Here is a 21900-nt window from a genome sequence, read left to right as displayed (position 1 = left end):
TTTATGTTGGATGACTTTTGCTTCGAGAGGAAAGAGTGGTTAATACAAAGAGTGCCCTCCATACGCAAAATTTGTAAATCTATAGATTAAATTGGTTCCTCTCAAATAAATATCGTTTTAACGAATCAAAAATCAAGATAAAAAAAGGTTGAATTGGCCAGCCAGGCTAAAAACTGGATAAACCAAAATACTAAAAAAAAAACCAAAAAAACCTGACATGATCCACAACCTTACCTTCCCCCCTCTCCGACTCTCCCCTTCCTCGTCTCCATCTCGACACCACCCCTCCCGCCTCCCATGGAGTCCTCCCTCCTCCTCAAGCCCTTCGTCCTCCTCCCCTCCGCCCCGCGCCGCCGCCACCATCACCACCTCTCCCTCCCCACGCCGCCGCATCGGCGCCTCCCCTCCTCCTCGTCCTCGTCCCGCCACGCATCGCCCGCGTCCTACTCGTTCGCCGTGACCCGCGCCGCGCGCGAGCTGTTCGACGGCAGCGCGGACAGGCCCCCCGGGGGGGTCGGCCGCGGGGGCGCGCGCCGGAGGGAGTACCGCGTGGAGCAGGGGGAGGCACCACCGGCGGCGGCGGCGGCGGCGGCGGTCAGGGGCGTCTCGCCGTACGTCGTCCCGGCCGCGGCGGTCCTCGCCCTGAGCTTTGGTACGGCCTTTGCCTTGTTTCCTCCTCCTCCTCCTCCCCCTCCCCCGCCGCGGCGCATCCTTTTGCTTCGCCAATTCGACTCCCATTGATCCAACATGCGTGGGGAGCTCTGTTCCCTGCACATTAGATGGCATCGTTTCACAGGACTTGGTAGAATATATCTGAATATGTGCACAATTACCACAGTTGCAAGCTCATGCGAATTTCTCAAGGGCTTGTAACATTTATATCTCGCGGATATACTAGTACACCGTTAGATGCTATATATTTTCTCCATTTCATATTATAAGCCGCTTTCACTTTTTTCTAGTCATTTTTTTAAGTTTGATTAAATTTATGGAACAAAATTATCAACATCTAGATAATAAATTAGTTTCATTAAAACTAACATTTAATATGTTTTGATAATATGTTTATTTTGTGTTAATAATGTTGCTATATATTTTTTTAAAACTTTATCAAACTTAAAAATGTTTGATTACAAAAGAAGTCGAAGCAACTTATAATATGAAATAATGAAACAGAGGGATTATTATGCCGAACTTTTCATATTTTTATCACGTTATGTTACAGAGCATGTAATTTTTTCTGCGGTGTGTGGAATCAATACTAACTCTCTGTTTCAGAGGACAGTCATATGGAGGGTGGTTCAGAATTTGCTTCCCGGGAAGACAAAGGACCAGAGTTCTGGAGAATCTACCCCTTCTGGGATCATGTGGTCCTTTGCCGCTGGTTCCAATTTGTCAACATCTGCAAGCTTTAATGCTGAAAAGGAATCAAGGAAGAATTTAAATAAGTTCTATAAGGAAATCAGGACTCTGAAAAATGTTAACATGGCAGGTAACTAGAGTCTATGTGTACTTAAGTTAAAATATTTGAAAGAAAATGCTGAAACCAAGCTCTGAGCCTTCAGATTTGTGTTGCATATTGTACACTTAAAACTTTACTTACTCGGCAGGTCGTCAATTTGGGGATGAGGGTCTGTTTTTTCTAGCAGAAAGCTTAGCCTATAACAAGGTCAGATATCCGATATATCATATATTGTTTTGGTTGCAATCCATATATGAGCATGAGTACATGCTTACTTTCTTACCGATTTTTCCTTACTAATATACTAGCTCTTTTGAATACTTTTTGAAAACGAGTTGTTCTCTGTATTCACAGAGTGCAGAAGAGGTAGACTTTTCTGGCAATGGGATAACAGCTGTGGGGATAGAAGCCTTTGATGGCATTCTTCAGATAAATACAGCCTTAAAATCTCTCAACTTATCTGGAAATGCCATTGGAGACGAAGGAGCTAAGGTCTTCTCAATCTTATTGCCTCTTCGTATCATTTTGTTTTTGTAGATTGTTGGTGTGATGTATACTATGCAGACAATGTTCTCTTCTTAATTTCATTTTCTGAAGTCTGAACTCATATGATTACATAACCATGTTATTACTTACCTTTTAACTTGTTATCAAAAGGTTGGCTGTTTCACATTAGCACCTTTTACGAGTTGCATTGTTATTGTTTGCCTTTATGCCTAACTGGAGTTTGTACACTGTGATAGTTTATCGATTATTCAAATACTCATCTTGCTGATATTATCATTCATTGGGAGCAAATATGATAGAACCTACCCAGCATGATATGTATAGATGTAAACTTAACTTTAACTAAGTCCTCCTGACTGAATGTAACACTCATGAATACTTACAGTGTCTTTCAGATATATTGGTAGAGAATGTAGGTATCCAGAAGCTCCTATTGAACAGTACAAATATTGGAGACGAGGTTTGTATCTCTCCCTCCTTCCCTCTCTCTGTCTCTCTTGCACTCTTTGTGTGTTGTTTCATGCGCGTGCACTGCAATGTAACATGATATTTTCTTTTCAGGGGGCAAAAGCAATTTCGGATATGTTGAAAAAGAACAAGACGATACGTACTTTACAACTCAGCAACAACACAATAGAATACAGCGTATGTATATGTATCCACTTCATCGAAGACATGCACTTGAATCACAAATAGAAAAGAAAAACTAACCATATGATTGTTTATTGAAGGATTGCTATTTACTATATCTCCTTTTTCTTGGAGCAGGGTTTTGCAAGTATTGCAGAAGCACTCCTTGAGAATAATGTGCTACGGAGCTTATTTGTCAAGTTAGTTGCTCACAACCCAGTGGCTTTATATGTGATATATGATGAGTGTGCATATGAAGTTGTGCTGAGATACTGCGGTAGTGATTACATTGGTAGTTCATTTTCTGGAACTAACTGACATGTACTTTGTCTATTTACTCTAGTGGCAACTATGGTGGTCCTCTTGGTGCATCCAGCCTAGCAAAAGGAATTCTAGGGAACAAAACTTTGAGGGTACAACTCCACACATACTTGATGAAATACTTCAGTGTAGTTTGATTGTTCGAATGTTTGGTAAAGTTGCAAATCTTGTGAGCAAACCAGATGCCATTCTATCTTTTTGTTTTTATTTTATATTAGGGACATACAATATTTATATTGGATTACTGATGGGGTAAGTACTTTTTTGTATGAATGATATCACATGCAACCAAATTTCTCTCCTACTTCTTTCTGATGGTTTCGTACTATATTGACTTTCTTCTCAAATTTAAAGTTGAAATGCTGAGTGGATGTTTAAAAAACGTGAGCACTTAAAAATGTGACATTCTCAATATTAAAGGATGCATGGCACAAGATGGTTAGACCTTCTCTTTTTCTTTTTTACGATGCATAAGATTGTTAGACTAGCTTTTGCACTTATAATCATAGATACCTACAAGCAAAAAAGGAACCCATATAATAGATACATGCATCTCCAAAGGCATGTGAAGCTACATGTACTATCCTATACCCTTTCAAAGTGCGTTGAATTTAAAGTTTGCAGCAATCATGGGGAGCAGTGCACAGTTGTGATTGTCCATGTACTGCACCCGCATTTTTGTGCTGAACTCTCTATGTTGTGTAAGAAATTGGATCAAATTGCCAGCAATACACAACACGTGCATCTTAAAGGCCAGTTAATTAAATTTTACTCAATTTAAGGAAAATTGTACTCCTATTGGAATATGAAATTTTTGTCACATACTCCCTCCGTCCCATAAAAAACCAATATAGTATTGGATGTGACACATCCTAGTACTACGAATCCGGACATACCTCTGTCCAGATTCATTGTACTATAATATGTCACATCCAGTCTTAGATTCACTTTTTTTGGGACGGAGGGAGTATTGGTTAGCTGATATCCTTAAACTCCTTCAACACCAATACCATGTATTACTAAAAGCAAACAATGTGTTAAGAATCCATGCAAGTTACAACCTTTTGTTCAATAGTAAACTAGGAAATTTTTCCATGAGCTATTGTTTTACCATTTTTCTCAATTTTCTTTTCGAATGTATGGTATTTTGTTCCTGTCTTACTTAATTAGTCAGGTGCACATTCATTATACCATAATAACTAGATTGTTGATTGTTTTAAACCTTTGTTAGGAACTTCATTTGCATGGCAATGGTTTTGGGAATGAGGGAGTACGTGCATTGATGTCAGCGTTGTCTGCTCACAAAGGTATTTTCTGCACTAAACAAATCAACTAGTAGCTTCTTACGGGATTAGTTTACCCCTATTTTGGCCTTCTTGGATGAACTACAGGGAAGATCACTGTTTTGGATATTGGTAACAACAACATTACCTCTGAAGGTTCTCTTCATGTTGCTGAGTTCATCAAAAGGACAAAGTCTTTACTATGGCTCAGTCTATACATGAACGATATAAGTGATGAGGTAGTACTTCTGTTATCATTTACCTGTTCTGTTTTATGCCAGTGACTGAAATTTTCTGATTGCTACATATAATAGGACATGATCAAGCTAGAGAAATTTGCTTATCAAACACCCGCAAGATTTTATTAAGCATTTAATGATGCTTATGCCAAACCAATATATAATTTCTGCTATTATGGAACTATGAGCTAAATAGAGTACTGCTTTAGAACTTAGGCTGTTAGTTACTTAGGTTTAAACTTCTTGCCTAAATCCTGTTTCTTGTAAAATTGACATATACATGATGCTCCAGTTCTTATTTTATACTTTATAATTCGATGCTACCCCCATCACTCTTTAACTCCATAGTACATCAAAGAGCGGGAGATTTACTTGTTTTCTTAATTCATATACATGGTTTTTCACATGTGATCCAACGTATCAAATGGGTACACATTTATGTAATTATGTTTACTTTGTTTGGCATTTTTAGAGAAGGAAGGTGATTTTGTTTGGTTTTGTAACATAAATTAATATGAATGTCACCAGGGAGCTGAAAAGGTTGCAGATGCTCTGAAACAGAATAAAACAATTTCTACTGTAGACTTGGTAAGCACCTATTTGACTATTAATAACACCCAAGAGTTTCATATACTACCCTCTGTTTTGTAAATTATTATTATAATATCACCATATAATCTCAGAACAAAGTTTCAGGTTTCTCCTCTTTATATCTTTGTTCTTTTATAAAGAGTAGTTCAGTTGATTGTGTGTTCTACCGTCTACAGTTCACCCACTGACCCAGTCCTACTTCAATAAATCTTTTGTGGCTAGATATATGTAGACAAGTATATGGTTGTTTGCATGATTCTCTTAAAGAAACTGCATTATTTGCACATCTGTATATTTATGTGATTGATCGTCTCCATGTAGTAAACTATAAATTTTCTAGATTTGATGTTAATTATTGTCTTCATTGTAATATTAGATATTATAATACTTATTCGGATCAGTTGCAACGTGCGGGACTGCCATGCTAGTATCTCTTAATCCATGGACTATTGAATTCCCCATAACCTTCAGGGTTGCTTTTCTAATGTTGTAAAGTGAGTGTAGAACCTATACAACAAACCTTATTCAGAATAGAGGAACTTTGGAGGGAAAAAAGGAACTGTATTCTTTAGATGTCCCAGCATTCCAAATATTCTTGTAAACAGGTATACACATGCTCTAGGTCTTAAGCCTTTTAAATTTGCAGGGTGGTAATAACATTCACTCTAAAGGGGTAAGTGCAATAGCTGAAACTCTGAAGGATAATTCAGTGGTGACAACAGTAAGTCATCTTATTCTGACTTTTTTAGTCTGCACAAGAAGGTAGTGCTGTACTTGCACTAATTCTGAATGTTGTCTGTAGTTGGAGTTGAGCTATAATCCGATTGGGCCAGAGGGGGTAAAGGCTCTTTGTGATGTTCTCAAGTTCAATGGGAAAATCCAAACCCTTAAACTTGGTTGGTGCCAGGTAATCTTCATAACTGAATGGAATCGCGGATGCAGATTTAAGTTATATCCTCTTCAGCCTGGTTACATATTTTGCAGATAGGTGTATCAGGTGCAGAATTTGTTGCTGATTGTTTGAAGTACAACACAACATTATCTACATTGGATTTGAGGGCAAATGGACTTGGAGATGATGTATGCACAATCTTCGTTGAATTTTATTTATAACTTGCGCTTTGATTCATACCCATGCCTTCTGATCCTTCTCTTTTTGAAGGGTGCTATCTGCTTGGCTCGAAGTTTCAAGATCATCAATGAATCTTTGACTTCACTTGACCTGGGCTTTAATGAGATTAGAGTAAGTAAACACTAAATGCAGTGTCTTTTTCTTTTTGTATTTTCTATTGGTGGGTCTATGCAGATCTCCACCATGTTCAATACCCTTTATGCTCCTAACAGGATGATGGAGCATTTGCATTGGCACAAGCACTTAAAGCTAATGAAGATCTTGCAGTCACATCATTAAATCTTGCAAACAACTTCTTCACTAAATTTGGACAGGTCAGTTGCCGTACCAGTTGGCTATTCATGGTGTCATTTGAGTTATGTTTTATTCATGCTGGTTGAGTCAATGCAGGTTGCTCTGTCTGAGGCACGGGATCATGTATATGAGATGAGCGAAAAGGAAATAGACATTTTCTTTTAGGTGTTCTTGTTTATTTTTGCAAAGTAGCTTCGAAAAAATGGCCTAAACCATGACTTCTGCTTGGAAGGGATACTTTCTGCATAATTAGCCACACAATCATGGTTGTTTTGGCACTACTTGAAGAAACGAAAGAAGAACATGGGGAAGAGCAATAGAGCATGATTTATGCTTGTCATAGAAAATTTTGGTAAACTAGTTAACTCTGTAGGTTAGTCATTGAACTGTCCATATGCATTTTTTCTGGAAGCATTGATCTCAAATTGATCATTCATATTGGTTGAAATAGACCATATGATGAACATTATATATTATATTATAATGGCTTCACTCTTTGCATGTCTGGATTTTGAGCAGTAAGTGCTCTTATGCTAGTTTTTTACTTTTTAAGTGTCATTGGTTGTCCTTTATTGTACTTTGTGCATACGATAGCTTGTCTGTTTTAGAACTAGGAGAGAGTATTGTAGTACTTGAGTTCCTGTCTTCCCGGTATAACCGCGTTCATGCCCAAGGATTTTGTTTTGTGCTCGTCTTGTGTTCTTTAAACCTGTTGACTCATGCCATATCCATGTGCACATGTGATGATCTTCAATTATGCAGACCTCACATCTGTCGGTGTTGGGCACACTGTCCACAACAATAGCATGCTTTGAATGTCACACAAAGAATACACGTTATGATCCAAATTTGCAAGATCATCCATGTAGAATGGGATTGACTGAGTTCATGTTTAATTGTTATAATTCCATGGAAATATGCTAATCCCTTGCTGGGCATTCCTTGGATGATTTCCTTAATGCAGATGCTTCTTTCTCAAATGAGGAAGCATATAAGATTAGGAAGCACCATGCTTCATGCTGCATTACTATATAATTTTCCATCATATATTTCTTAGATATGTCGAGTGCCAATCATATGTTTAATTGTTGATGGCACAGACACACTTGCCTTCATCGATGCTCTCTGAGTTTGACATCTTTTTACATTATGTATTAAAGCTATGCAAATTATTTTGGGAGAACAATTTTATATGCGCCGGTCTTCTTATTTGATCAGTTTTCTGTATTTGATATGCAAACCAAATTTACTCCTATCGATGTTGCGTGGTTGTATGTTTAATTTCTTAAATGGCAAAGTACCAATTGTGACATATAATGATTCTTGCAATCTACTACAATAATTTATCGTGTTGTCAGTGATCTTGTTCAACATATGTAATAAAGCACTGTTTAAGACTACTACTTGGGATATTCTAGAGTGTGTCGTTCATCGACAGTTCGACACAAATTAAACTAAAAATGGGAGATGTCGATGCCATTGGTTACTAGGCTAGTCCTCAGATTGAATTGGTTGTCGTTTGTGTCAGGCGATATTTGTTGTAGTTGGACGGAATTTGTTCAGCTAGTAATCCTGCCGTGGTCAAAACCCTAATTCTGAACAAAATCTTTCATTGGAACTAGCATTAGTTGCAAAGGAATGTTTTGGTTTGGTTGGTGACATCACGAAATTGGTGTCTTTCACCGTGCCTATTCTCTGGAATCTTGTCAGCAACCAATTTCCCCATATCATTTCTGTCATTTCTCTAAATCAAGTGCAATAATTTGGTTAATATTGGAAGTGTTTCAAGGAACTGAAGACACAAGCCAAACTCTAGCTAAACTTTGCCGGACTAATACTATATCCGTAAACCACTATCACTAGCATACGAATTCTCAAATCTCAAGCCCTTAATACATATGCCAGTCCTCACAGGAGACAACCAAATAACAATAATGAAACCAATGAACTAGCACCAAATACATGCTAGTTGTAATTTTCAGTGTATGGAAATTTATTCCAATGTATGATGAGTGGTGGAATGTTCCACGATCAGTCGATCACTATATATATATATATATATATATATATATATATATATATATATATATATATATATATATATATATATACATATATATATATATATATATATATATATATATATATATATATATATACACACACACACATGTGTGAAGAAAAACATTTGTATATATATTGTGGAAATTTATTCCGATAAAACCATTTTTTTTTCTAAAAGACCACATCAGTGATGGGTGAAGGGTGGTAATTAAAAGATGCACGTTACAAATAAGCCCCATCCGTATCGGGTGAGAATACTACTTGACACGGCCCGTAAAAGATGACCTAGTTATTTGTGTCGGTTAATTTCTTTCCTGTGACCTATCAAAGATGAAGTCATTAGGGCAAGTACTATAATGTTCCATATGTTGCCCTTAAAAATACCATATTGGATAGAGTGATGAGGTGGAGGAGAGAAGTGAGGAGAGAGAAGATGAGCCATCCCTAAGTCAAGAGGCAACATCTACACAAATTTCAAGAAGAGTGTGAGAGTATTAGAAATATTTGTATTTGTGTACCAAATACGATATATTGTATGTGTTGCATCTTAATTCATGAGTGAATAAAATAGATAAATTTGGAGATGGTAGTCACATCTACCATAGCACTTGCCCTTAGGAACAGGTGATAGAACAAAGGCAATGTTTTTGCTAATCAAGTAAGCTGATGTACACACAACGCTAATCAAGTTGGCTTCTGTTCGAACTCCATGAGAAGCTCTCAGGGCCAGGCAGGCAGGCAGATAAAACGTACACTCCACAGCTCACACCTTCCCAAATCAATCCGTTTCATGCATCATCATCCTCCTGTCGATCGAAAAATCTCCATCTGATGATCATTGCTACTATATATCAAATCTAGCTCGGATCAGATCATCATCAAGACACATCAACACTATATAACGGACTGCTAGCTAGCTAGCTAGCTAGGTGAGCTACGTACACAAGAACTTCTCCATTGCAATAATCAATCGAGTTAATTAATTAGTTAGTACTAGCAAACATTGGCTAAAGTATATATATGGTTTTCCAAGTGCAGCCGCCATGGCTGCTCCTCCTCCACCTCATCGCCATCGCCGTCCTCCTCCTGGCCGTGGATAGTGTGCCGCCGGCGCCGGCGCCGCCGCCGGCGGTGGCGACGGTGTTCGACGACAACTACGTGGCAACATATGGTGGAGACGGCTACCACCTGGTCAACCAGGGCACGCAGATTAGCCTCACCCTGGACAAGAGCTCTGGTATACACACAGATAGATTATATATATGACACTGTTAGATTCAGCATTTAGATCAGCTTGATCATAGTTTTTGCTTCTTTTCTCTCTCTATTTTATGCTTAACTAGCTTGATGTGATCATGCAAATTAATTATCATGCATGCAGGTGCTGGATTCAGGTCCAAGTTGATGTACGGCTCAGGGTTCTTCCACATGAGGATCAAGGTTCCTGCCGGCTACACTGCCGGCGTTGTGACAGCCTACTATGTGAGTGCTAAACTGCTAAATCAACTTCACTTAATTATATAAGTGTTAATTCCTATCACATGTTCTTTAATATTGACTAAAAACTAAGCACCAGTAATTAACTGAATGTAACAATTAATTTAATTTATTTCTGAAATTGCACGGGTAGCTGGCGTCAGAGCCAGACTGGGACGTGCAGGACGAGGTGGACTTCGAGTTCCTTGGCGACAAGGATGGCAACCCCATCACCCTTCAAACCAACGTCTTCGTCGGCGGCCACGGCGACCGCGAGCAGCGCCTCCGCCTCTGGTTCGACCCCGCTGCCGACTTCCATGACTACTCCATCCTCTGGAACCCCTTCCACCTCGTGTAAGCTCAGTTCAATGTCACCATGACGGCCGTATACACTTTTGTTTTAAAACAAATAGTAGAAATAGTTACATCTTCCGTCTCTACCAACAAACACTTGCACATACAATAAGCGATGGGATAAATCCAGTGTTTTAAATAGCGGGCTATAACATTTAGCAGTTGACCCTTCTCAAGCAGCTCTAGACGGAGATTTAAAACCTGGATAAATCTAACTCCTACAAAATGACCACCTGAATTCTGTAGAAGCTAAGACAAATCACATGTACAAGCCATCGATTTGATTAATTATTTGGCAGGATATTCGTGGACGAGACGCCGGTGAGGGTGCTGAAGAACCTGACGAGCCGGGGCCCGGAGTTCGAGTTCCCGGCGAAGCCTATGCGGCCGCGGGGGAGCGTGTGGGACGCCTCCGACTGGGCGACGGACGGCGGCCGGACCAAGGTCGACTGGGCCCGCGCGCCATTCACCGCGGCCTTCCAGGGCTTCGCCGTCGACGCCTGCGCCGCCGCCGCCGGCGGCGGCGTCAGCTCGGACGACTGCGGGTCGCCGGACACGTGGTGGTGGAACGGCGGCGAGTACAGGAGGCTGACGGCGGCGCAGCAGGCGGCGTACGATGGCGTGAGGGGGAACCTGACCTATGACTACTGCACCGACAATAGCAAGAAGCGCCCAGTGCCGCCACCCGAGTGCAGCTTCACCTAAGCTAACTGTGAATAAATTCACTGCACAAAATTAGCAGAATTAATTGCGAGGATGAAAGGTGCAGCAGTATACTGGTATATGTTAGCAATTAAGCCCCGTGTTCATCCATTGGAATTCGGAAAGGTTGTGATTACAGATAGCCATTCCGATATAAATATGGTGTGTTCTTGACTTAAGGCCCTGTTTAGTTTCGAAACGAAAATTTTTCACCTGTCACATTAAATATTTGGATACATGTATTTAATGTTTGGATACATGTATAGAGTATTAAATATAGTAAAAAAACTAATTACACAAATTACGTGTAAATTGCAAGACGAATCTTTTAAACCTAATTACGCCATGATTTGATAATGTGGTGTTATAGTAAACATTTGCTAATGAAGGATTAATTAGGCTTAATAGATTCATCTCGCAGTTTCCAAGCAAAATCGTTTCGTTATTAGTCTACGTTTAATACTTCAAATGATTGTCCATATATCTGATGTGACACAGCCTAAAATTTTCGTTCGCGAACTACACAAGCCCTTACTAGTACAATTTTGCAACCAAAATTTTTTTCTATACCTATATGTTGTAGTCACATTTTAGTAATGCTGTGTTTAGTTCACACTGAAGTTTGGAAGTTTGGTTGAAATTGGTACGATGTGATAGAAAAGTTATGTGTGTATAAAAGGTTTGATGTGATGAAAAGTTGGAAGTTTGAAAAAAAACTTTGAAACTAAATAGGGCCTAAGTCTGAGTTACAGGACACGTTAAAAAAAAAGAAGAAGCAGGAGGTTGTAGAGGTCACACCAATGGGTTAGAAGGAGGATGGAATTCAAGTTGCCGATTGCCACTGCAGTGCAAGGCTGCTCATTGACACCGACAGTGCCCTGTGCGTCCGTGTGTCCCTCAGGCAGAGAGGCCCAGACACCACTGCCATTGTTGGGCCGTTTCTCGCATCCAAAACCTATACTATTTCGGCCGGGCCGTCGCCCCCGCCCCCATTAGTCCATTCCACCTCCCGCCACGGCACGCAGCCAAAGCTCTCGTTCTCCTCCTCGCTGCTGTGCCCGCCGAGCGAACGATCCCGGGACACCACACCACACCATCATTTGCACGGGATATCCGATCGATTTGAGTCGTACTCCAGTGGCGAGCACGTACGTACGCTTTCCGCGGCCGTGTGCCCGCCCGTGCGTGCACGAAGCTAGCTAGCGCCATGATTCGCGACCAGGAGTCCGCCCGCAAAAGAGAGGCCCCCGGCCCGGCAGAATGTGCGCGGTGCCCGGCTGGCCGTGTGCGCCGCAACGAAAGGTTTTGCCAGCGGAAAAGAACCAACCGCTTTACAGCCAACAGAAAAAACCGGCCGCACTCCATCGCATTTTTCTTTTGCCCGAAAGCTCGCCCCGTTGTCTAGTTTGATACGAGTACTCGAATAGCTCGCCAGCCCAGCCACCTCTCGCCGTGCGGGCGTGCGGCACCGCACCCATACGACGGTAGCGATCAGGTTCACAGTTTTCTTCGACTCCAAACTTTAACTTTCTTATTTTCCATTAGTATATTTTTTTTAAATTGTTAAATGATGTGTGTTTTTTTTTAAAAAAAATTCTACATAGAAGTTATTTTTAAAAAAATTAAATAAATCTATTTTTTAAATTTATAATAGTTAATATTTGATTAATCATTTGCTAGTGAGTTTTCTTGTTTCGCGTGCACCGGAAATCTTTCTTCAAACTCATCTATCGAACCAAGCCTGAGTGAGATCCGATTTGGATTTCGTGAAAACCGGATTAAAAATACAAACCACTCTTTTTTTTTCCGTTAAGTTCAAAAATCCATAGTGAATTTTAAACTTTTGATAAAATTTGCCGGATTTTATCGGTTTGTTAATAGGTTCCACGAAATCTGATGATACAGCTTGTGAGTGGATTTTGATCCGATATAGGGGCTGATCTTTTGTGCTGCTTTGCAGCAAGCTATGGCTGTGGCTGTGTTGTATCGGAAAAAATTTGTAAATATACTTTTTTTTTCAATAATTTACCATTATATATATGCATGGAAAGAAATTGTAAAAATATACCTATCTCGCGACGGTCCCACAGGACGGTAGTGCTGCACCACGACGGTCCCACGGATCCAAAATGCGGGACCGCGACGGTCCCGCGCGACCAAAACACGGCACCGCGGCTAGAGCGATTTTATTATCCGATCGGCACTGTTTAGTACTGTTTTAAACACTGTTTAGCACTGTTTATTACAGTCCCGCAGACCCATTGTGCGGAACCGGCATGCAAACAGTGCCAAATAGTAACATTGCCAGATAGTGTGTGAACAGTATAAAACAGTGCGTGAACAGTGTCAACGCATTGATAAAAATCGCTGCTATGGCGGTGCCGCGTTTTGGTCACGTGTGACCGTGACGGTCCCGCGTTTTAGATTTACGGGACCGTCGCTCCCGTGTTTTTAGAGCTGCGGGACCGTTGTAGGATGGGTATATTTTTATAAATCCTTACAATACAGATATATAAACGTAAATTATTGAAAAAAATAAGTATATTAGTAATTTTTTTCGTGTTGTATCTACAGTAGTAGACATTATATTAGGTTTGCTGCAGCTGTTGCGATCAACTCTATAGCCTCATCTTTTCGCCCATACTTATCATTTAAAATTTAAATTTTCAACTTTAAATTTAAAAGTTAATTTTGGATTTTTTTTATCATAGTTTATTTTTTAGTCTTACTTTTAGATCATTAAGAACACGTATATATATAAGTTTTTTTATTTATATACGTGACAAACGATTGGGGCTGAATTGGGAACCCTGGTGGGCGACAGCGCCCTACGGGCTCCGCCAGAAACGGACGGCGCTCGCGGCGCCGCTCGGCGTCGGGAGGGATGACATCGACGGCGCCGGACGGTGGGGCCACACCCTGTTGCACTTTCGGCGAATCGGCCATAATAAGCCCAATCCGCAATCCCCGATCAACCGTGGTAGGCTACCCCTTTGCATGACAGGTGGGCCCTTCAACCAAGAGGCGGGGTCTGTCAGTGGAACTTGTAGGGTAGGTACATGCATGGTGAGTACGAAAAAAGCGGAGGAGATATGCACCGGCAAGAGTTGGCTGCGACGGGCTGGATCGGATTTGGAGAGGGGAAAGAAGGAAAAGAAAGAAATCGTCGCCGGGGGCCACTTCGGTGGGGAAAGTCGGGGGGTGAAATGGTACGGTCACGGAGATGTTGCACACACAGACACACTCTTGTTTGTTATTTTTGACATGTGGGTGCACGATAGTGTAGGGTCTGCGTGTCATGCTCGTGTTTGGGTGGGCTCTGGATAATGGAATGGTAAAGGTGCAAATAAATGCTCCCTTAGTAGGCAATGATAATGCTGAGAGTACATGTTTTATGTACCAAATGTCTAATAATCCATTTTCTTAAACGGTTAAATGAATATTAGTAGATGCTATCTTACGGTCTAACTTTATTGACATGACAGGTTCCTATTTAACCTTGTGTTCGTGTGATGCAACATTTACGGAGCCATCCAGCGAAACAGCTTATTTGCAAATGGAAAATAATTCGTGAATAAAACTTTTATATACGTGTTCTTATCAATCTAAAAGCAACAGCTAAAAAATAAATTTCGATGAAAAAACCTCAAAATCAGCTCCAAATTTAAGATTGAAAATTTAAATTTTAACTTATAAGCATAAGTATAAGCGAAAAGAAGATGCCTTATTTGCATATGTGTTCTTGTCTAACGATCAATAATTTTACGTTTGACAAAAAAAATACTTTCTTTTACGTTGGGAAAGTTGTTTTTTTCTATTCACGCAAGTGATCATACTGCTTGAAATGTAAGAGAAATAAAAGAACAACTTGTTAAAAAATAATTATAAAACAGTCTAGAAGTATAGTAACAATGAATGAAAAACACTACCAACACATATAACGCTATGGATCATTGATGAGCACGGACAACCGTTTATACTAGCGCGTACCATCTATAACTGATAAAGCATAAAATGCATTGGACAATTCACATGTATTCATCTATGGGTTTTCCATTCTGTTCAAAATCACACAGACAATATTAGGTCAAAGTTTAAAGGCTAGTAGAGAGAGGCGATCCTTCGCTTAACTTCATGTGTAGTTAGTGTCACTAACATAGCACATCATACTATGCATGTCTCTAGTAGGGCAGTCGCAGTCTCGCAGATAATTATGGCCCCGTTAATATGGGGAATAGGTCGAGCTTATTAACCGCACGTAAAATTGATCTAAAAAATAATTTGTAAATAAAACTTTTATAAACGTGTTCTTAGCGATTTAAAAGTAAAGATTAAAAAATAAAATTCGAGTAAAATAAACCTTAAAATCAATTTAAATTAAATTTAAGGTTAAAAATTTAAATTTTACTAGCTGATAAGTAAGCGGAAAGATGAGGCTCTTATTCCTTTTTTTCTCGTCGGAGTGCCCGTAGCATTTCCCCTTCCCTCCTTTTTGAGCGCACGCCGCACCCACTCCCCCGTCTCCTCTGCGCTGCCGTTCCCCGTTATTCGCCAACGCTTCCCTCCACCCGCCCCCTCCCCAAGCTGAGCTGTGCTGCCGCTGCTTTCGCCTTCACTAATCATCATCGCCTCCTCCTCCTCCTTCTCCTCTTCCCCACCACCTTCCTCCCCACACACACACAACCTCGCGCGCGCGCGGCGAGAACGAGAAGCATCCAGGGCGGCGCGGAGGCGGAGGCGGAGGCGGAGGTGGAGGGGGGGGGGGGGGGAAGCCGGGATGGCGGCGGCGGCGTGGGGCGGCACGACGCAGAAGTGCGACTCGTGCGGGAGGACGGTCTACCCCGTCGAGGAGCTCGCCGCCGACGGCCGCGTCTACCACCGCCCGTGCTTCCGCTGCACCCACTGCAAGGCCACCCTCCAGGTCCCCCGTCCCCTACTCTGCTCGATCCATCCATTAATTACCAGATTTTTTTTTTGTACTGGCTTTATGCCTTGTTTTTGTTAATCTGGGTCGATGCTATTATTGCGAGTACTATCGGCTTCCTGAAATCATATCCATCTTGGAATGCTTTAGTTGTTGTTGCTGTACTGTATGGCCTGCTTTTTTCTTTTTCTTTTTTTCTTTTCTCGAGACCAGTCGAAGATGGGAGTTAGGTTGCATGCTCATTTCAATAATCAAGTTGCGACTGTGATTGACTAACTGGATAACCAATCACTTTGCTATCCGTTTATGTGATAACGAACCCACGAAGCATCAGTAAATTTGCCTAACCACGGTTTATTTGTTTAATCCATCTTCGACGCAATTTCTTGGCGTCTTAGTAAATATCCCAATTATTTTTCTTGTTATTGTGGCATGAGGGATGGACTGGAATGGATAGGGTAGCAAATAAATGTTTGTTTTTTTTGGTACAACTGTTGTCTGTTCATCATATTCCTGAACTGACTGGTTCACCTATTAAATATAGTGCTGGCTGATTTGCTAGGTTGGTATTATGCTGTTGGTGAGTGCCGTATGATTAGCCTGCCTTTTGAAAGTAATAACATGGAATTAATCATGCTGTCCTCAATGCATCATGGATGTAAATGCAGCTAGCATGTTTTTTTCTTGGTTTTGGTATATTTCTGTTGAGAATAATAATGATCACACTAAATCTTTATGCCTCATCATACTAGCTAGAACTACACCTATCTTGTTCTGTTTGCAACTAAGCTACATATATGAAACCAGCTAATATTTTTTTATTATCTTTTACAGTTTAGTAACTATTCTTCTGTCGAAGGTGTCCTATATTGCAAACCTCACTATGACCAGATATTGAAATCAACCGGCAGTTTGGAGAAAAGTTTTGAAGGTACTGAAGAGAAAACTAAATCCACTGGGCTTGATGCCTTAATTATTGCTAGTGTCTTTACCTCGAAATTGTTGCTATTGTCTCATGATTTTTAGGCCTGCCCTAAATTTTGACTATATTATGCCAGGGACATCAAAATCAGCTAAAGCAGAAAAATCGAATGGAAACAAGGTATCGTAATATATTTCTAAGATATGCTCTTTTATGTTTTTGAAGCACGTCCCTAGTATCTAAATTGTTTGGCAGCTTTGATGTAGAGGACATAACATTCATGTCCACTTCCTCTTTTATGTTATCCAAACTGCAGGGGCAACCGAACAGATTCTCTAGCATGTTTGTTGGCACACAAGACAAGTGCGTAGTTTGTAACAAGACTGTGTACCCTCTTGAAAAGGTCAGTATTATACTACTGTATTATTTAATCTTCCCCTGTTCAACTTCAATAAATGTTATAAACCAACAGCTGTTCTCCTGTTCAGGGAATTAATCATGTAAGCGCTCTTCTATTTATGATATGGTTGACAATTGAGCATTGTAGTTGGCCTCATCATCTTATGTGCTCCATCACAAGACTAATTCAGTGGCAACTGCTAATGCGATAAATCTTATCGTGCTTGTTATTAGAATATATCCACAATAATTAGAATTACTACATCTGATAAAGTTTTCCAGTTGTAATTAAGTATCAATAATTTTCTTCTCACAAGCAAAAAGAGTGGCAAGCTAAGCCAAATGGAGACTTCTATACCCTTTCCTAAAATACTGAATTGCTGTCAAATTTTCACAATGTTGTAGAATCAGTTCATTGACCTATTTTTTGACAATATTTAAGAACACATTTATTACATGCCAATATGCTATATTTTTAGCAATATTTGGGCGTTATATACTTTTTTCCCTCATACTACTGCATTAGTCATTTTCTGTGGCTAACTTATGTAAGCTATAGAAGAATGCAATGTTAGGATAACCGATAAGAAATGATTAATTCAATTAATATTTTGCAGGTTAATCTTAACGGGAGCTCATATCATAAATCATGCTTCCGTTGCACCCATGGAGGCTGTACTCTTAGCCCATCCAACAATGTCACACATGAAGGCAAACTTTATTGCAAGACCCATCACTCTCAATTATTTATGGTTAAGGGAAACTTCAGCAATTTTGAGGATAGTACTCCAAATGCAAAAGTGGATATCGAGAAGCAACCAGAACATGAAGATGCTACCAAGAATCCAGGAGGCCCAGGTCAAGGTGATGGGCTCACTGAGAAACCTTTAGAAAGTGAACTCACTCCTGAGAAACCGTCACAAGACGATATTGTGGCTGAAAAGCAATCACAAAGTAGCGTTGATGTCCCAAAACAATCAGAAAGCAGCACAACAGTTCAGAGGTCAGAAGAAGGGGAAAGGGTTACCAAGGGTGAGTCAAATAGTCATGTAGTCAGCAAGAAGCCATTGGAAAGCAGTGTAGAAAAGCCATTCCAGAGCAGTGCAGTTAACTTACAGCCATCAGGAAGTAGTGCAGCCGTAAGAAAACCATGGCAGCGCAATCTTCCCACAGATAAGCCATTGCTGAGTAACACAACCACTGAAAAGTCAACTCCAAGCAGTGCTGCCATTGAGGAATCATTGCCAAGTAATGGGGTTGATGCAAAACAGCCAGAAAGCAGCACTGCCAGCACAGTGGTAAAAAGGCCATGGCAACGGAGGGTAGCTACGGAGAATCTACCGCAGAGCATTTCGCCATCAGATAAGCCATCATCAACCAGTGCAGATGATGTGAAGCCATCAGAAAACAGCAAATTGATCAGAAAACCATGGCAACGTGCTGTGGCTGCTGAGGCGCAGATACAGAACAGTGGACCAACTGAGAAGTCATCATTGACAAATGATACAAAGCCATCAGAAAGCACCACATCAATTAAAAGGCCATGGGAGCACAAAGTGGTCAATGAGAAGCCACTGCAGAACAATATAGACACGGAGAAGCCACTGCAGAACAATACAGACACTGAGAAGTCATCTAGCAGTGCTATCGATGTGAAGCTGGCAGAAACCAGTACAACACCCACTGTGCCACAGGAACACAGTGGAATCACGGAGAAACCTTCACAGACCAGTGCAGATGATGTAAAGCCATCAGAGAGCACTGCAGCAGTGGTTAAAAAGCAATGGCAACGTAACATCGGATTCCAGAAACAGCCCCAGAGCAGTGTAACTGATGCAAAGACACCTGAAAGCAGGGGAATGGGCAAAAGATTGTGGCAGCGCAATGTTCCAACTGAAAAGCAATCGCAAAGCGGTGCGTCGGTTGTGACACCATCACAAGTTAGTGTGGCTAGCACCAACCCGCTCCAAAGCAGCGTGGTTGTGAAAAAGCCATGGCAAAGAAGCGTGTCTAGAGAAAAAGAGCCAGAGAAGGATATATCTAGCAACAAACCGTTACAAAACCGTGTACTTGCTGAAGAAGCAGAGAAAACCAATGTGACTGCTGATAACAAATCACAGATCATTCAAGATAAAAAGAACAATGGTGCTACCACAGAGAATTCATCACAAATAAGTGAAAGTGCCAAAAAACTACCACTTACTGCAAATAAATCGCAAGCTGATACTTCCACAGAAAAATTGTCAGAAAGTGACATACTTGCTGTAGCATCATCTCAGATCACTGAACCATCTAAGAAGCCATCAGAAAACACTGCTGAAAATGAGAAGCCATCACAGACTGATATTGCTACTGACGAGCTACCCCTGACCCAAAGTGTAGAAGCCATGTCAGAACCATCTCCAAGTGATGCAGCTCATCAGGAAATCTCCGAGAGGGAGATACTGACAGATAAATTACCAGAAAGTACCATGGCTGTTGAGAAGCTATCTCAAACTGCTACTCTAACCGAAAAGCCATCTAAAGAAGATGCTGCAGAGAAGCTACCGCAAACCAATGAACCTTCTGAGCAGCCACACGAGAGTGAAGAGACTGCTGAGAAGCCACTTCAAAATGAAGCTAATGCTGAAAGCACAACAAAACAAAGTGATCTCAGTCTTGAGAAGCCACCTCAGGTTGATGCCAATGTTGGGAATCCTACCGAGCCTGAAAGTGATGCCACTTCTGGTGTGAACTCATCAGATGCTCAAATCAGGCCAACTGCTGAGCAGTTAGTAGGACCTCAAGGCATTGTATCTGCCGAGAAGACATCTGACCAGATATTAGAAGCTAACACCGATCCAGCTGCTGACCAGTCATCAGAGTCCCAAGATGTTGCACCTGCTAAAGTTGCAACGGAGCAACCATTAGAAAATCAAAAGGCTGCAGCTTCAGAGCAGCCATTGGAACCTCAACACGAAGCATATGAAGAGAATCCACAAGAGCATAATAGTGATGCAACTGCCAAGGAGTCATCAGAACCTGAAAGAGATACTGCTTCTGATCAGTTGGCTGAGCAGCCATCAGAATCTCGAACTGCAGGTGAGAAGGCAACACTGCGTGAAAGTGATGTGGTTACCGAGGATCCAGCAGAACCTCAAATTGATGCAGCTGCTGAAAGGTCAGCTGAGGTGTTATCAGAATCTCAAACTGGAGTTGAGACACCAGTGCTGCATCAAAGTGATAGAACTAACGAGGTTCCATCAGAACCTCAAACTGATGAAGCTTCTGACAAGTCAACTGAGCAGCCATTGGAGCCTGAAAATGATGCATCTGTCGAGGATGAGAAGCCACCGGAAATCGAAAGTGATGATGTGCATGATAAACCATCAGAAAGCACCCCAGATACTGAAACCCTGCCTCATAACACTCCAAAGAGTAGCATAAGCATTAGCGAAGCTGCAGACGGCAACGTTTCTGAGGAGGCACCACCTCAGAGCAGTGCATCCATAGAAACGCCATCAGAAAGTGCCATAGCTGTCGAGGAACCAAAACACGACGACGAGGCCAGCATAAAGCCATCCGAAGACAGCAGTGCTCTTGAGGAGCCGCCGCAGGACGATAGCGCCAGCGTGGAGCCATCAGAGAACACTATAACTCTTGAGAAGGCATCAGAGGAAGATGAGGGAAGTGTAAAGCCATCAGAAGGCAATGATGCTCTTGAGAAAACATTGGAGGAGGATGAGGCGAGTGCCAAGCTACCAGAAGACAGTACGACCTTTGAGAAGCCATCGGAGAAAGATGATGCTGGCACCAAGCAGACAGAGGACCCTGTAACTCTTGAGAAGGAACCAGAGGAAGACAAGGGAAGTGTGGAGCCAACACAGGACAATGCTGGTCTTGAGAAACCGTTGGAGGAAGACGAGGCGAGTGCGAAGCCATCAGAGGACAGTGTGGTTCTTGATAAGCCATCAGTGGAAGATGATGACAGCGCCAAGCCATCAGAGGATAGCATGGACCTTGAAAAGCCAGAGGCTCACAAACCATCAGAGGAAGAAGATGGCGCGACCAAGTCATCACCGGAGGATGCTGCCGTTGAGGAGGCGCCATTGCAAGGTGACACAGAAACAGCCACTGACAAACCCTCACTAGAAGCAGACACCACAGAAACTGCCTGAGCTGGTTACAGTTAGTTAGCAACAGTACACAGTTTTTAACCCAGATGGGTGGATACTACTGTTGATACTTTGGTTTGCCATTTTGCTTGTTTTCTTGTTTTGTACAATGCTTGAGTTGTAAAATTTGAGGGAAAACAGAAAAGGAACTATAGGTATTGATTTGATTTGCTCACAAGCAATAAGCCCCTCCCAATATTAGGAGGAGAGCAGCATTGAGGATTTGAGCTTTACATACTTACAATATAGATTTTGCGTGTGGCTTGATTAATTTGTTGTACATCGGATGATGTAAATGATATTTATGCAAATTACTGTGTGCTTTTGCTCATTTGTCTCTGATAATCTGTGGAGCTGTTCTTGATTGTGCCTTGTGGCTTGTGGTTTGAATTTCAATTCATCCACAAATTTCAGAAATAATTTCTTGGACAACCTGTCAGGCCTTC

General features: G+C 41.3%; 3 protein-coding genes across 4 annotated transcripts; all 3 read left to right on the top strand.

Annotated features, from left to right (window-relative positions):
- Positions 1-264: 264 nt before the first annotated feature.
- Positions 265-6964, top strand: LOC107275646 (uncharacterized). Of its 2 annotated transcripts, none has more exons than XM_015785697.3 (17): positions 265-652; positions 1286-1492; positions 1611-1669; positions 1817-1954; positions 2355-2429; positions 2531-2614; positions 2738-2799; positions 2943-3012; positions 4152-4227; positions 4312-4442; positions 4971-5030; positions 5680-5754; positions 5836-5940; positions 6018-6113; positions 6196-6276; positions 6378-6479; positions 6556-6964. In XM_015785697.3, exons 1-17 carry the CDS (start codon positions 298-300, stop codon positions 6622-6624), a joined length of 1845 nt encoding a protein of 614 aa, XP_015641183.1. In that variant the 5' UTR covers positions 265-297; the 3' UTR covers positions 6625-6964. The 2 variants fall into 2 exon arrangements, with proteins under 2 accessions (XP_015641183.1, XP_015641184.1); XM_015785698.2 differs by having other exon boundaries at positions 1279-1492.
- Positions 6965-9461: 2497 nt separating this feature from the next.
- On the top strand, positions 9462-11239 carry LOC4340606 (putative xyloglucan endotransglucosylase/hydrolase protein 1). The gene is made up of 4 exons (XM_015787289.3): positions 9462-9760; positions 9905-10005; positions 10154-10353; positions 10653-11239. Exons 1-4 carry the CDS (start codon positions 9544-9546, stop codon positions 11056-11058), a joined length of 924 nt encoding a protein of 307 aa, XP_015642775.1. The 5' UTR covers positions 9462-9543; the 3' UTR covers positions 11059-11239.
- Positions 11240-15636: 4397 nt separating this feature from the next.
- Positions 15637-21785, top strand: LOC4340605 (uncharacterized). Its single transcript, XM_015787979.3, has 5 exons — positions 15637-15976; positions 16814-16910; positions 17038-17081; positions 17218-17304; positions 17918-21785. The coding sequence occupies exons 1-5, from the start codon at positions 15833-15835 to the stop codon at positions 21455-21457; spliced, it is 3912 nt and encodes a 1303-aa protein (XP_015643465.1). The 5' UTR covers positions 15637-15832; the 3' UTR covers positions 21458-21785.
- The last annotated feature ends 115 nt before the right edge of the window (positions 21786-21900 follow it).

This window comes from Oryza sativa, chromosome 6, assembly GCF_034140825.1.
Source record: "Oryza sativa Japonica Group chromosome 6, ASM3414082v1".
Classification (NCBI taxonomy): Eukaryota; Viridiplantae; Streptophyta; class Magnoliopsida; order Poales; family Poaceae; genus Oryza; species Oryza sativa.
The sequence above is the reverse complement of the archived record's forward strand: the minus strand, read 5'-3'. Positions and strand labels throughout refer to the sequence as shown.

Coding starts and splice junctions, on each gene's coding strand:
- LOC107275646 (XM_015785697.3), top strand. CDS start 298: ATGGAGTCCTCCCTCCTCCTCAAGCCCTTCGTCCTCCTCCCCTCCGCC. Junction 2,615..2,737: donor ACAACACAATAGAATACAGC/GTATGTATATGT, acceptor TTCTTGGAGCAG/GGTTTTGCAAGTATTGCAGA. Junction 6,114..6,195: donor CAAATGGACTTGGAGATGAT/GTATGCACAATC, acceptor CTCTTTTTGAAG/GGTGCTATCTGCTTGGCTCG.
- LOC4340605 (XM_015787979.3), top strand. CDS start 15,833: ATGGCGGCGGCGGCGTGGGGCGGCACGACGCAGAAGTGCGACTCGTGC. Junction 15,977..16,813: donor ACTGCAAGGCCACCCTCCAG/GTCCCCCGTCCC, acceptor TATCTTTTACAG/TTTAGTAACTATTCTTCTGT. Junction 17,305..17,917: donor CTGTGTACCCTCTTGAAAAG/GTCAGTATTATA, acceptor AATATTTTGCAG/GTTAATCTTAACGGGAGCTC.
- LOC4340606 (XM_015787289.3), top strand. CDS start 9,544: ATGGTTTTCCAAGTGCAGCCGCCATGGCTGCTCCTCCTCCACCTCATC. Junction 10,006..10,153: donor GCGTTGTGACAGCCTACTAT/GTGAGTGCTAAA, acceptor TTGCACGGGTAG/CTGGCGTCAGAGCCAGACTG. Junction 10,354..10,652: donor TGGAACCCCTTCCACCTCGT/GTAAGCTCAGTT, acceptor ATTATTTGGCAG/GATATTCGTGGACGAGACGC.